At 46.8% G+C, this 14,707-nt stretch overlaps 1 protein-coding gene across 2 annotated transcripts in view; it reads right to left on the bottom strand.

The window, feature by feature from the left end:
- Positions 1-8,984, bottom strand: part of GPR155 (G protein-coupled receptor 155) — a 70,434-nt gene extending 61,450 nt beyond the window's left edge. For both annotated transcript variants that reach the window (XM_066575819.1, XM_066575820.1), the window contains exons 1-2: positions 8,884-8,984; positions 1,069-1,578 (exon numbers count right to left, since the gene is read on the bottom strand). In XM_066575819.1, the coding sequence (XP_066431916.1) occupies positions 1,069-1,507 (439 nt within the window). In that variant the 5' untranslated portion in view covers positions 1,508-1,578; positions 8,884-8,984. The remainder of the gene's footprint in view (positions 1-1,068; positions 1,579-8,883) is intronic.
- Between the last annotated feature and the right edge of the window lie 5,723 nt (positions 8,985-14,707).

The following is a 14,707-nucleotide window of genomic DNA, read 5'->3' as shown; positions in this document are numbered from 1 at the left end:
GCATAGATCACTGAAGTGAGGCAATTATTATTTAGGTCACTTTTTGCGATTATCAAAGGGCCACTCCAGCAAAAACACATTTTTCCATCCCTTCCCCCTCTCCTGGTTGCCGGTCACACTTTGGAGGTGTCCTCTGTGTGTGATAAGCATCAGACAGGGGGCTACATTGCATGGAAGTGACAGCAATATACAATCGTCATGTTGATATCAGCATGAATCGCATGATGCATCAGCACATCATTACATATGCAGCTAGAGGCTGTATCATCTCTGCTGCAGGAAAAACTCTGACATTACATTCTGTATTCATTTTAATAGGGGCCCTTTAGACGGCGCGATTGGCATTTGCACAAGCAAAAAAGATGGTGATGTCATCGCCAGCTTGTTCGTTCTCGTGTAGCCCGTTTAGACATCGTTGACTTGTTCAGCGTTTCACATAATGAATGTCCAACACTGAACAATCCGTGTTTAAACTTAATGAGAAGTGAACGAGCCAGTGATGATTTTAGTCCCCACATAAAATGGCCAAGCAAGAAGTGCACGATTCTCGCTCATTTGTCGTCTCGCGTTTAGACCGAACGCTTATCGCTCGCTTGAATGATTTTTTGAACGATAATCATTCTATTTAAAAGGCAACCTTAGCTACAGACCATAAGAATACAGTCAGAAGGACAAGCTGTGATCTCCTCTAATATAACTGTGTGACAAAATATGTGTGATCGTCAGCAGTAACTGTGATAGGAGTGTCTGTCTCCCCTCTGAGCATCATACACACTGAGAAACTGATTGGAAACTGAATACATACCCCCAAGTAAATCTGAGCTGGTCAGAATTGAGACCATATGACCATCTAAGAAGGAAAAGGCCAGGAGTTTCAGATAGAAAGTAGTAACTAAGCAAGGTAATACCAGCTGACATATACATTGGAGGGCTAGCTACAAAATTTTTTATTTTTTTTTCTAAATTTCACCGGAGTGGCCCTTTAAAATTCAGAAGATGACTAGATCCCAAAACCATGAGATTCACATGCAAACCCATGCCTGGTCAAAAAAAAGTTAGTAATCTCACCTATGGGATAGCCAAGTGCAAAGTCATTGCTTTGAGTTGCAAAAATAGGGAAGAGCCCAGCTTTGCTGAGACGACTTTGAGGGCTTGCCACCAACAAAGTCAGCACGCAGACGACGAAGAACACGGAGGCTTTGGCGATGAGAATGCTGTACAGAAATGACCAGTTGACGTCAGTGAAATCCAGGACCACCATGTTCTTGAACAAAAGTGCAGGAAGTGCAAAACGGGAAACATAGTTGCCAAGTCCTTTTGCCTGTGTGGCCGTTATCACATTGGCTCTACCTGCGATGTAGCCACACATGATGATGCCAAAACACTCCAGCAGAGCGGGGAACAGCCTGTTTATGGACATGGATGTACTGCCATTTGTGGTGTTGGCTAGGTCACCTAGTGCCGCGGTCATATTGACAGACAGATGCTCCGAGGAGCTGCCCATCATATCCCTTTCTGGTTGTTGGACGATGTCAGTTTCAGCTCTAGGCCAAGTTCTTCCGGGAGATTCATGGTGACCTAATAGAAAATGAGACATAAAAGAGTGTTAAGATGTACTTACAGAACAAAATAAAACCTTCACAATCCGCTTAGAGCCCCACATGCAGGGCTGTTTCACAATAGACAGGGTGCAGATTGGGGTAATAGCGGCGTCCCTCCGGCGGCCGCAGTGGTAATAGCGGCGTCCCTCCGGCGGCCGCAGTGGTAATAGCGGCGTCCCTCCGGCGGCCGCAGTGGTAATAGCGGCGTCCCTCCGGCGGCCGCAGTGGTAATAGCGCCCCCTCAGACCCATATACTTGCCCCCTTTTCTGCTTGGCGCTCCTGCTGGTGCTGATCCCGACGCACACTGTGAGGTCGGTGTGCTGCCGGACGTCCCCGGTGCCCACTATGATCCAGCGGTGTTCAGAAGGAGACAACACTGAATTTCGGGAGAGTATAAAAAAAATACCTCACCCAGCTCGCTGTCACATCCCCTAACAGCACCATAATTTAGTTTATGCTTTTGTGGGGACGTGAGAGGTTACCTTTAAAGATCATTCGTCCCCACCACAGTCTGCATTGGCCTTTGTGAAAGCCCTTTAAAACAGTACCGATACCGTTGATCATCACCTTGCTTATATTGAGCAAAATTCACTAACAGAAAGTTGATATCATTGCCTTCCATGTTATACAGACAGTGCCACTACAACCCTGTTAACTCACATTACACTTGCCACTCCTCCACATCCCTTGTTTGTATATACCTAAGAAGTGTTTGATTCATCACTAAAATTTGTGTAATTACAGGACTTTCCAAACATGCAGATACGGTTAACGGATACACAGACCGCTTTTGTAAAGATATCCAAGTTATTTCAGATATCGGTCTCTCTCTCTTTCTGCAGCTGACATCAGCAAGGAGAAAGTAAAGGGCTACAGTAATGCAAGTCTCCTATTGTACTCCTCACTGAAATGAGCAGTTAGGGCTCCTACACATTGGCAATCGCAGTTTTAGTCGGGCGATTTTCGAGTGGCAGCGATGCTTTTTTTTGAGAAAAATCTCGATAGAATCGTGCGAAAGTCAATAGGAGTTTCTAATATTAAAAATGCATCACACGAAAATCGCAAGTTCGTGCAATGCAATAAAAAGGAGGCTCCGTAGGGAAACATGGAGGTAAAAAAGAAAATTGCACATCACAGAAAGGACATATCACAATTTTTTCTCTTGCAACATCACAAGTGAAAACATTGCAGATGTGAAGGAAACCATTGAAAATCGCAAAGTATGAAGGTGCCCTTAATCTTCCCAGGAGCTGAAAACTCATTAAGGACCAAGCTTGTTAAATATATGGCATTTGTTCCTTGGCTTTAGGCCTCCTACAAGAAGAAGGGGGGAGGGGGGGGGGGGGGGGGGGGAGAGAAGGAAAAAAAAAAAAACAAAAACAAAAAAAAAAACCGCTGCCATATCACATCTCTGGTCCGTGCGATATCGCTGTGCCTTTTCGCGGCAATACTGCCCCTCTTTTTCTCTTCATCTTCTGGCTGGGGATAGGAAAATCACTGCCTCCTGGAAGCGCTGGCTGTGATTGGCTGATGCTTGGTTTAATCACAGCCATTCATCGAGCACTGGCCGTAATTGGCTAAGCGTCAGCTAATCACAGCCAGCGCTTCCAGGAGGCGGGGATTTTTGAATCCCATGCCAGAAGAGAAGAAGATGATCAGTGTCAGAACCCGGGGAGAAGATGCGGCCAGGCTAACAGCGCGTCTAAGGTGATGTATGCGGGTTTTTTTTCTGCAGTTAGGGCTTAGATTATAGCTTCGGCAGTAACATTTGTTACTGTCAAAGTTGCATCGCAGAAAAACTGTGTTTTCGTGCGATGCGGAGCAACAGAGAGGAAGGCTCCATAGGGAAACATGGGCTACAAAACCTCACAAGTCGCGGGCATATCACCGGACCCGCACGGTTTTTGTGTTGGGTTGTTGCATGCTACAAAACATTGCATGTGTGAAGGAACCCATAGGAAAACATGGGCTTCTTACACATGTAATTTGTAGCATTATAGCAATTCCACAAAATCACACGACTTTGTCGCCCGTGTGAAGGAGGCCTAAATCCTGGCTGATAAAGTTACAGCTGAGGATTAAAGCTCCTCCAATTAAGCAGGAGCAGGTCGGGTCCTCAGCTGTCAGACACAGACGAGGACCCAGAGGAGAAGGCAGAAGCGGTGAATGAGCACTACGTTCTAAAGAGAGAAAGCGGAAGTATTGCTTCCACTATGCAATCTAACGATCACATGACCGCCGGGTGACCATTGACACAGCAGAGCTGCTGGGTAGCTCTGCCAGTGACTACTGTCACTTCAGGCGATTTCCCAGTGGAAAAGTGTGAAATTTAAAAAAGAAAAAAAAAAAAAAAACGATGTGAATGACCCCCCGGGGTCTTATATGGCATCACGGGGGACCTAGATGTTAAAAAAATAATAGTTACAAAAATAAAATTTAAAAAAGTTCCAAAAAGACGTAAAAGAGAAAAATGGCCCAACGCCAACCAAAATTGTTGCTATATGTGCCCTATAATTGACAACTATTCAAAATTATATATCAAAGTCTCTGGAAAAATATGAGGGACCCATTCCTGTCTTGATATTAGCCTAAGTATACTAATTTTAAAAATAAGCTAAAAATGTAAAAATTTATTTAGCTTGTTACCCCTAATAAAAAAAGGGATTAAGAAATGGCCCTATATGTCACATGGAGAAAAATGCAGCAAAATAATTTTAGTAGCCGAAAAAAAAATAATAGGGCAGTAAAAACCACCACATGGGTAAAATCCCCAAAAAGGGTCTGGTCCTTTAGGACCAAAACACCCTGGCCCTTAGGCTGGGTTCACACGGGGCGTATTTTCGTCGGAAATCTGGCGGTTTGGCCGCAGCAAAAACCGCGAGATTTCCGCCGGGAGAACTGCCGCGGTTTAAGCCGCGGCGGCTTTGAAGCGGTCCGGCCGCATGCTTTTCCGTTGCGGCCGGCGCTCCCATAGAGGAGAGCGCGGCCGTAACATAAATAAACAAAAAACCGACTGTAAACAGACATGCTGCTTCTTTTAATACCGCAGCTGCGGCGGCCGCAGCCGCGGTTTCAACCAGATTTACCGCAGCGGATTAGCCGTCCCGTGTGGACGAGGTTTCTGAGACACCTCGTCCACGTGGCTGGCTAATCCCGAGATTAGCGGCCGCGGGCAGATCTGCTGCGGCAGAACCGCGGCAAATCCACCCTGTGTGAATCCAGTTAAAGGGAACATCTTAGACAAATAATGGCTGTTATGTGATATACTGAGTAAGCAGCTATTAGTCAACACATGTGCAGTTAGTGGTGCTACGGACACACGACATTACTGCTGATGGCAGGACAGGAGGAAGCATAGACAGACCAGTGGTCTCATCTCTAGTTTATGGCATATTTCAGCTTTTTATTACAAACTGTCCAACCTGGGAGAAAGTATCATAACTGTACGAAGCGTTCCAAACCGCCTCCTGCTAACACTGACGCCAGTGAGGCCGGAGCAACAATGTTACTGATCTGCAGGAAGACGATACATGTTGTAGTAATGTTATCACCACCCTACAGACAACAAGTATCTATAAACACAAGATAAAAGCAGACACAGAAGAGAACCGCTCAGATCACATAAAAGGCAACAACACATCAAAAAGGAAAAAATATCATTTGTTTTAAATGAAGGTCATGCCACTTAAATATCTACCCAGAGCACCCCCACGACACTAGTGGGCCCTTACCCACCTGACAGCTCTACTCAATACAACGGTGGTTACACCCAGAGTTGCAGAAGGTTTATGAAACTTGGATCAAAGTCTCTCCACAAGAAAGGTATTCGATACTTAAAAATTGAGGAGGTACTTGTATCAGAGTGCAAATTATGGGGCCCTTGATTATGCAAAATGCTACATTGTTTCAGCTTACAGGAAGACCCTTGAGTCCACAGATTGTCAGTGACTAGGTATGCTAAAACATAGAGCCTGAACTCCGTACACCCAAGTGTCTGACTCCGAGAGGTCGGATAATTGGCATGTTCGAAACGGGGGCATCATATGGAAGGACTGGCTGTAGTACAATGTCACGGTAGGACTGGCTGTAGTACAATGTCACGGTACTGATGCATTATGTCTCCACCTGAAGAATGGGTGGAGACATGGGTTAGCTGGGCTGACTGCAGGTTACGCCCACAGGTGCTGATTGGCTGATGCATGCTGTAGGAACCCTGCTGAGGCTGCTGCTATGAGTGTATGGCCTCCCATCTTCCCTACCAACTCGGCTGTAAGTCTTCCCTGGAGACCCCACTGCTGTCAGTGTATGGCCTCCCATCTACTCTTGAGAAACCCTGCTGCTGTCACTCTCCACGGCGGCGCCCTCTAAGCTCTGCTGTCACTCTTCTACTTCCCGCAGCTGTACTCCCATCTCTGCTCCCGGGCCCGCTGTCACAGTAGGCGCCGTTCCCACGCCGGCTGTCTGCCACCTCACACCTCCGTCCTTCACCTGTTCTATTGCGCTGCGCTTTAGCGAATTGGGCTCACATAGCCGCTGTGAGCCGAGTGTCAACAGCTGCCTTGGACAGGGAGTCTGCCGGGTGTCCAATGGAGAAGTCAGCTGATATCGGACAAGTAACAGGATGGGACAGCATACACCACGAGCCAATCGGCAGCTAGGGGCGTAACCTCCAGTTAAGGCCAGTCAACCCCTAGCTTCCAGTGGAGACATAATGCACCAGTACCCAATGTCAAGACACTGTATTATATTATAAAATATTAAATTTTGCCCCAAAAGAGGCAGTGTGTCTTATTTTAGGGGGTGTCTTACAATACTTACCTTGCAGCCGGCGTTTGGGTCCCTCACGCTGGTCTCCATCGCTGCTGCAGGCTGCTGTGTTCTACTGAATGCCAACAGAGCATTACTCCCTGATACCGGGGCTTGAATACCCTGCCTCCAGCAAGCTAATGCTCCGATTGGTTAATCGAGCACCGCATCAGCCAATAAGAGCCGGCGCTCAATCAACCAATCACAGACATTCATTGAATTACATCACTGAATGGCTGTGATTGGGTAATCAAGCGCCAACTCCAATTGCCTGACGCGGCCCTAGCCAGGTGGGTATTGTTTGTTGGGTATTTTTTCCCCATGCAGTCTAGCTAGGGCTAATTTTCGGGGGAGGGCTGTACAACAACTGACTGCACAAGTCATGCGGACATGGAGAGCATACAACACGATATCCAAACACTTATTGATTCAATGCCTCACAGAATCCAAGCGTTTATAGGGGCTGGCGGTGGGCACACTCCTCCCCCCCGACCCCTGTAGCCGGGCTGGCGCTGGGCACACTCCTCACCCCCGACACCGGTAGCCGGGCTGGGCACACTCCTCACCCCCGACACCCATAGTGGGGCTGGGGCTGGCGCTGGGCACACTTCTGACTCGTACCCAACAGTAATTAAGTTTGCCTGATTCATTCCAGTTTGCTGGCGCTTATTCTGGGTGACTCTGTACATTTCTGCGTCTCTGGCTGGAGGTTCCAGCGTCAATGTGAACCCGCCCAAATACAGTATTCCTGCAGTGTTTGTTGCACACATGACCCCCTACCTCTGTCTACAGACAGACCCCCAGACGGCACACAGCACTCCACCCTTCCATATGAACGGCTGAAATGTGTTGCACCATAATCCGCAATAAGTAAACGCAGCAGTCACACAGGCGAAACGCCTGCGAACACGCAAAAAACAGAACCCAATGATATAAATGGGCTCATTCACATTCCTTGTGTACACGAAACAATATGCAGCATGTACTACAGCCCCCTATAGAAGTCTATGGCGGTGGGTGGGGGGCGCAATACACAAGGAGATGTACAATACGCTGCGCAATCCCACGTAGAAAATAACACATCTGGGACTCATTAGGATAAATGGACATTTAAAAATCGGGACGTGTTCGTCTGCCGCACGCGAATGACCCGACCCGTTTCTGCACGGATTTCATCTCTGCGTTGTGTGGGTGAGATTTTGAAAACCTCGTCCAATCTGCAGTGAAGATGGAGAATCCACAGAAAATCCGCCCCGTGCGAACATCACGTATGTGTGAATGAGCCCCACGGTGAACGTGCCGCGTCCTACACAGCGAACAGACCACATTGTTCATTCACAGCTGGGGATTTTTCATGCGTGGGGAAAAAACCACGCGGCACTATTGTGTAGTACGCACCAAGATAGAAAGAATGACGCACATTTTTCACGTGAAAGAGGACGCTCGTGCGAATGAACGCATTGAAACCAATAGCTTCTAATATCTGCGTATCATGTGCGCAAAAACTGCAGAAGCGATACGCTGGTGAACCTAGCAGGAGCGCTGCCGACTTTCTGGACCGTATGATTGAGTCTATAAAAAAAGTCTCTTCCGCACGCTGTGGGAAAAAAATTGCGCAGTGCAAACTGGCCAGCGGACTGTAAGAACAGCTTTGCGCCGTGGAATTCGCCATGGAACTTTCCTCTTGAATCCTACCTCTAAAACATCACGTCTTTCCGGCGCGGTTTTCGTCGTGTACCGATTTACTCCTGTCAGTCATCTGGATTCTGTGGTGGAAAAATCGTGTCGGAATTCCAATCGCTGATTTTTCTCGCTGACGGGGCTAAACGTGCGGCGAACACCGCTGACGGGGCTAAACGTGCGGCGAACACCGCTGACGGGGCTAAACGTGCGGCGAACACCGCTGCAGGAAGATGCTGATTTGTTGCGCTTCTTAAAGGCGGAATATTTTAGGACTAATTCTGAGACGCAAACATATCCTGAACCCGCAGTGTGCCCACCCAGCCGGCGAACACGTGGTAAAGCATGCGTGTATAGGGCGGCGGGTTAACGCTTTGTGAGCCACGGTGCCGCAAACAGCAGCAATTGACGGCCACGTTCAAATCAACCGGCAGCGCAAAAAGTGCAGTACAATACGTGGACGCGCGGGGTAAGATACGCAAATACGCCGCGCTCGTCCTTACGCCACAGAGCGCACCAGGGGCATGAGGCCAACGTGTTACCTGCACATTGTGACGCAGCTGACCCCAGTGCAGCCTGCACTAAACAGCGCTGCCTTCATAAATTTGGTGCAAATTTGCGCCCTTTCTGCCAACCTGCGTGCACTGCGCATACAGCGCCGCGGACTGCAGATGCGGCACCGCAGCAACCAGCCGCCTCCGGCCATCAGCGCTGCGCAGATGCAACAGTGTCAGAGCGCTGCACACACGGGGACGCACTGCCCTCGGCCCCGGCCGGCCTCCATCCCCCGCTCACCCGTCACCACGGCGGCTCCGTCCCCTTCTCCATGTCCCTCTCCGACAACAGCCGCCGCAGCAGCAGCAGCTCAGGATTGGGCTGGAGGCCCTCGGGTGACGTCACGGGGGCACGTGACCAGCGTGGGCGGAGTCAGCCTTCTGTGAAGTGTTTGCTTATGAGAAGTGTGAAGTGGGTGAGAGCGGCTGCAGGCGACACAGCTGGGTGTAGCAGAGCTGTGTGTGGGGGAAGCTTTGGTGTAGTAGAGCTGTGTGTGTGGTTGGCTTTGGTTTAGTAGAGCTGCGTATGAGAGGCTTTGGTGTAAGAGCTGTGTGTATGTGAGAGAGGCTTTGATGTAGCAGAGCTGTGTGCGTATGTAAGAGACCTTGGTGTAGCAGAGCTGTGTGTGTCTGAGAGGCTTTGGTGTAGCAGAGCTGTGTGTGTGGGTAGAGCTGTGTAGTTTACCCCTCTTCATGCACTGGTGACCAACCAATGTTTCCGTTCTACTTCTTCCTCGCATTCCCAGAGACATGACTTTTAAATGTTTCTATCAACACAGTCGTATGAGGACTTGTTTGTGGTGGGACGAGTTGTATTTTTTAAGCCCTTAAGGACCGTGCCTTTTTTTCATTTTCGTTCCCCCCTCCTCCCTATTAAAAAATCGTACCGTTTTATTTATCCATCGACGTCGCTGCATGAGGTGTTTTTGCGGGACGAGTTGTATTTTCCAATGGTGCCATGTAATGTACTGAAAAGCTTTTAAAAAATTCTAAGTGGAGAGAAATTGAAAAAAAATGACATTCCACCATCTTTCAGTGCGTTTTCTTTCTACAGCGCACAAACTGCAACAAAAGCGACCTGATAACTTTATTCTGCGGGTCGGTCCGGTTACTGCGATCCCAAACTTGTAGAGTTGTTTCTTTGCTGTAGTACTTTTGTTTTTTTCATAGTTGTGCACGGCTTGTTTTGTGCGGGACGTCCTGTAGTTTGCGGTGGTACTATTTTGGAGTACATACAACTTTTTGTTACATTTTTTCCCGGAGACGGGTGACCAAAAAAGTGTAATTCTGGCGTTCTTTATTTTTTTCTGACGACATTCATCGTGCGAGGTAAATAACGCGTTTCCTTAATGAATCAGACTTTTACAGACGCAGTGACCTTAAATCCTGTGTTGTTAAGGGGTTAATGGTATAATTATGGGGAATGTACGAAGTATTGTATAAATTTTAATAAAGTTTTTAGGGGGATTTGTAAAAAAAAAAAATGATGGCGTTGGCCGCGCATAATAAATAATGCGATGAGGTTATTCTCCGGGTCAGCACAATATCAGGAATACTGAATTTACAGTGTTTTTTAAAAAATGTTTTTCTATCTTTTTACGCTAAAAAAACATTTTTTAAAGATGTGCTTTTGTGTCACCGCATTGTAAGAGCTTATTTACACAAGCGTATAACGGCCAGTATTTTCACGGCCGGCCGATATACACTTCCATCAGAGCACGCTTGTGTGAATCTGGTCTAAGGCAAAAGAGGTGGAGTTTTGATTTTTTTTAGTTATTTATTTTTTTATTTCTTACTTTTTTTTCCCCCACTTTTTACTTTTGTTCCATTAGGGGACTTACATTTCACCATCATTGATTGTTCTTATAATGCACTGCTATACTTTAGTATAGCAGTGTATTATAAAGCCTATGAATCTCAGCCAGTTGTACCTGCATAGGCCATCTTCAAGCCTACGGGTTCCATCGCAACCCATCGGGACCCTGCGATCAGATTGCGGGAGGCCAATGGGTGACAGAGGAAGCCCCCCTCCCTCTGTAAGCCCTTTACATGCCGAGAACTGGCACAGGTGCCGAAAACAGTATTGTGAAAACCCCCAAATGGAAACAAACTGAACCATTTACTTTCATTAGTGAAATGAACACCACTATGTTATTCTATACTCTAAATAAAGCTGAAACTAATGGAAACCCTGCCAAACGGAACGAAAGAAAAAACTGCACTGGTTGTAGCATTTCATAATTCCTTATTGACTTATAACTAATATTTGGCAGCAGTGTTTTTCATGAGCTCAGCTTCTTGGGGGCCACTACTTGCTATGATGGTCTCCCACAATAAGGAGCGCTGTAGCCCACCCCACAGCAAAATGAATGGGAATTTGGATTGCAATACCAAGCCAGGCCACAGTGGTCGGAACAGAGCTGTCTGCTTTTAGCAGAAATTAGGTCTGTGCTGAAGTGCAATAGCCCTACAAACAGCTACTCATCGGGATTCCCAAGCTGTAGACCCTTACTAATCTGTTAATCCTGAGGATAGGCCATCAATAGCAAATATTTAAAGAAGTTGCCTGCATATTAGCTAACTAGTCAAGCCGATATGTCAGTATTTTTCTTAATTGCTTAATTCAGGGTCAACAGAATTCCTTATTCTCAGGTCAATAATGAAGACCTGTTGTAGAAGGGGTGTTATGGGAATAAATATCATATTCCATGTACTTCGCTGCCTGCTCCAAATTGGTTATAATGAGAAGTTGCATACATGCAAATGTATCTTTGTCTGACTCCATGTTGGTCATTCTCTAGTACACTTCTAGTTTATTCACATCATAAGGCCTCCTTCCCACGAACGGATTTCCGCCGCGTAATTCATGGCGAAAATCCGCTGCGTTGCCCGCAGCTATTAGGTTCTATTGAACCTAATAGCTCAGGGCACACGGTGCGGAATTCCACCGCGGAATTCCGCACCGTGAAATCTCCCGTCCTCACCCGCAGCATGCTCTATTTGCCACGGGTCTACGCGCTGACGGCTTCCATTGCAGTCAATGGAAGCCGTCCGTTCACGCTATCTCCCGCTGTAACACAGCGGAAGATAGCGTGAAAACGCTTTCCCGCCTACCGCCGCCGCATCATATGACGCGGCCGGCGCGTCACATGACACGGCCGGCCGCGTCATGTGACGCGGTGGGCGGGGAAGCGTCATGCGGGAGCGAAAACGCCAGATCCGCATGTAAGTATGGGGTCTCTGGGGGGCGCCGTGACGGGCTTCGCCGCGTAATATTCCGCGGCGGAGCCCGTCACGGCTGTGTGCAGCCGGCCTAAGGGTACAGATATAGTTGGACATAACGCATCAATACACATGTATGCCCCCAACACCATAACAGCTCATGATTGGCTTAGTATGTAATGACTCTGATTAACATGTGTTAACGCCCCAGGTGTATGCCCCTACCAAACACGTCACCTCAAACTAGATGAGAACAAACCAAACTAAGGGTGCATTCCCACGAACGTATATCGGCTCGGTTTTCACGCCGAGCCGATATATGTCGTCCTCATCTGCAAGGGGGGGGGGGTTGGATGGAAGAGCCAGGAGCAGGAACTGAGCTCCTGCCCTCTCTCTGCGTCCTCTCCACCCCTCTGCACTATTTGCAATGGGGAGAGGCAGGGCTAATTCGCGGAACTTGTCCAGAGGTGACAGAGAGCCGGGTGATGGATTTTTTTTATAACCGCTAACTGGTTTCTGCAGTGCCAGTCTGTGAAGTATGCGTGCTGGTCAAGTTCCTGTGCACGCACTCTCTTATAGAAATCAATGGGAGAGCGAGCATAGGACTCTGAAAAGAGTCATATTTTTGACCGCTGCACGGATTTCACAGACAGGCACCGCGGGATCCAGGAAACGGGCGAGTATGGAAAATACAGCACCCGACTCCCTGGCACCTGCCCTAACCGTACCAGGGGTTAGTTTATGGTGCTTTAAGCAGGTGATGGGTTTTTTTTAAGGGAGACCCCAGTATCATTAGGGGAACTTGGTAGGTTTGGTCCTGTTACTGATTTATCCTTTGGGGCCCAGGAGCTTCGAATTACTTTTTTTTATAAATAATAATTACCTGAAAGTGCTGTGAAATAAGTTGGCACTATACAAATACCAAGATTTATTTATTTTTGATTTATATAGGGCTTTTTATCCTAAATTATCCTGCAGTTGTTGCACTTCTTTAGTTTTCCTGTCAATTCTCCAGACACGTCTGCTTTAGTAAATACCTGTATTCGCTATTCCTCATGTAAAACCAATGTTAGAACAAATTTTCGTATATTGTATCATTCCTCTTTTCTTCTTCCTGGAAATGTATGAAGAAATTGACAAGGATATTCCTCTTCTCAATGTGGCATGTCCTAACTTAGCTTGGCATTGTCCAACACTCTTTTGACCATGGGAATGGTAAAACCCAGTTGTCAATTTATTCATACATTTCCCGGTGGAATAACAGAGGAATAACTGCTTTATAAAATCCAGTAAAATAAATTAGATTATTATGAACCTATTCAACATTATTACAGTGACAATCATTCTGCATCGCGTGTAAAGTCTTAGCACATGTACCTTTATACTAAAAGGATTTTCCAACTCTTAAAGGGGTTTTCCAGGCAATTTCTATTGATGATCTATGCTCAGGATTGGTTATCAGAAGTTGATCGTCTAGGGTCCACCACTCAGGATTCCAGCTGATCAGCTGTTTGGACACCCGATCTCAACTCCCCAACACATAGGGGTGACTCGTCTAGTAGCTGGCATTGGTAATTCCTGGCGCAACTCCCATTAAAATCAATGAGAGCTGCAATTACAAGCACAATTACTGCAGAGGAGTCGGAGCTGCCTGCTTCCGCTGCTTACACTGTGTTGTGGCGTGGACAGCAGGCTCCCAAACAGCTGATCGATCGGGATCCCACATGGCTTACTCCAGCCAATCAACTATTGATGACCTATCCTGAGGATAGGTCTTCAGTAGAAATTGCCCAGAAAACGCCTTTAATACAGATGAGTCCACCCTTATCTTTCCTCAAATTTAGTTAAGGACTGGAATTTCTTACAATATAAATTCAATAAAATATTGTGACGTGCTAGTAAAATATTCAACAGCCATTGAATGTAGGATAAACATCTCCCAACAGGGTATTACAAAATCATGTTATTTTCTCAGAACTGGTCATCTCATGTCACTCATCTTGGGATACAGTATGCCGAGGGAAGATAAAGGAAGGAAGGATACATCTGTATAACATTGTTGAAAAGGACAAAATAGCATAAAATAGCAAAAAGTACAATGATCACTTTTCTAAAGTGCCCACCATGCCAGTGCTGCATATTCCCAGTCCATCGTTGACTCTTGCTTACTCAAGCACTACACTGATGTCCAATCTCTCCATCAAATGACCCTACATCCAGTTCCTGGTGATGTCAGTTCGTACAAGACGTCATCATAGGGGTCAGAGATTAGCTATGGGGTCACATGGGAAAGAGACAGGCACTGAGTAAACAAGAGCCACCAAGGGACCAGGAACATGAGAAATGGGCACAGAGAGCATTTTATAAGGTCGTCATAGTTCCATTTGTTTTTCTAAACTATTTAGAGCCTCCGATTCTGATTTATTGAACATCAGAATAGCTTAGTTATGAGAAAACCATCTCTATCGTGAATACATTTATACAAGGTGCATCCAAGTGCTAAGGTCGCCTAATCTTTCCCATTGGGATAAGAGCTGATGAAAACATGGGCACATTCTAGAAGATGCAGGGATTCTTCGAGGATGAGTGATGTCAGCATCATCCAGTGGACAGAATCCACGTGAAAGCGGTGGAGTTAGAAGCGTTTTCAATACTCATAATGGCAATGCTCACGTTCCAATAACAGAGAGTAATCATCAGTTTTCTTCATTTCCGTGGAATGATACCCATCAACATTCATCGGCGGTGAGACATGAATGAGAGTGTCATTGACGTGAAAAATGTGCGTTCATGGCCAGACGTCTTGTGGAACGAACCAAAGAAGCCTCAGCCACAGACCGGCT

This window comes from Eleutherodactylus coqui, chromosome 8, assembly GCF_035609145.1.
Source record: "Eleutherodactylus coqui strain aEleCoq1 chromosome 8, aEleCoq1.hap1, whole genome shotgun sequence".
In the NCBI taxonomy this organism is placed as follows: domain Eukaryota; kingdom Metazoa; phylum Chordata; class Amphibia; order Anura; family Eleutherodactylidae; genus Eleutherodactylus; species Eleutherodactylus coqui.
Note: the sequence above shows the minus strand (reverse complement) of the source record. Positions and strands in the feature narration are given on the sequence as shown.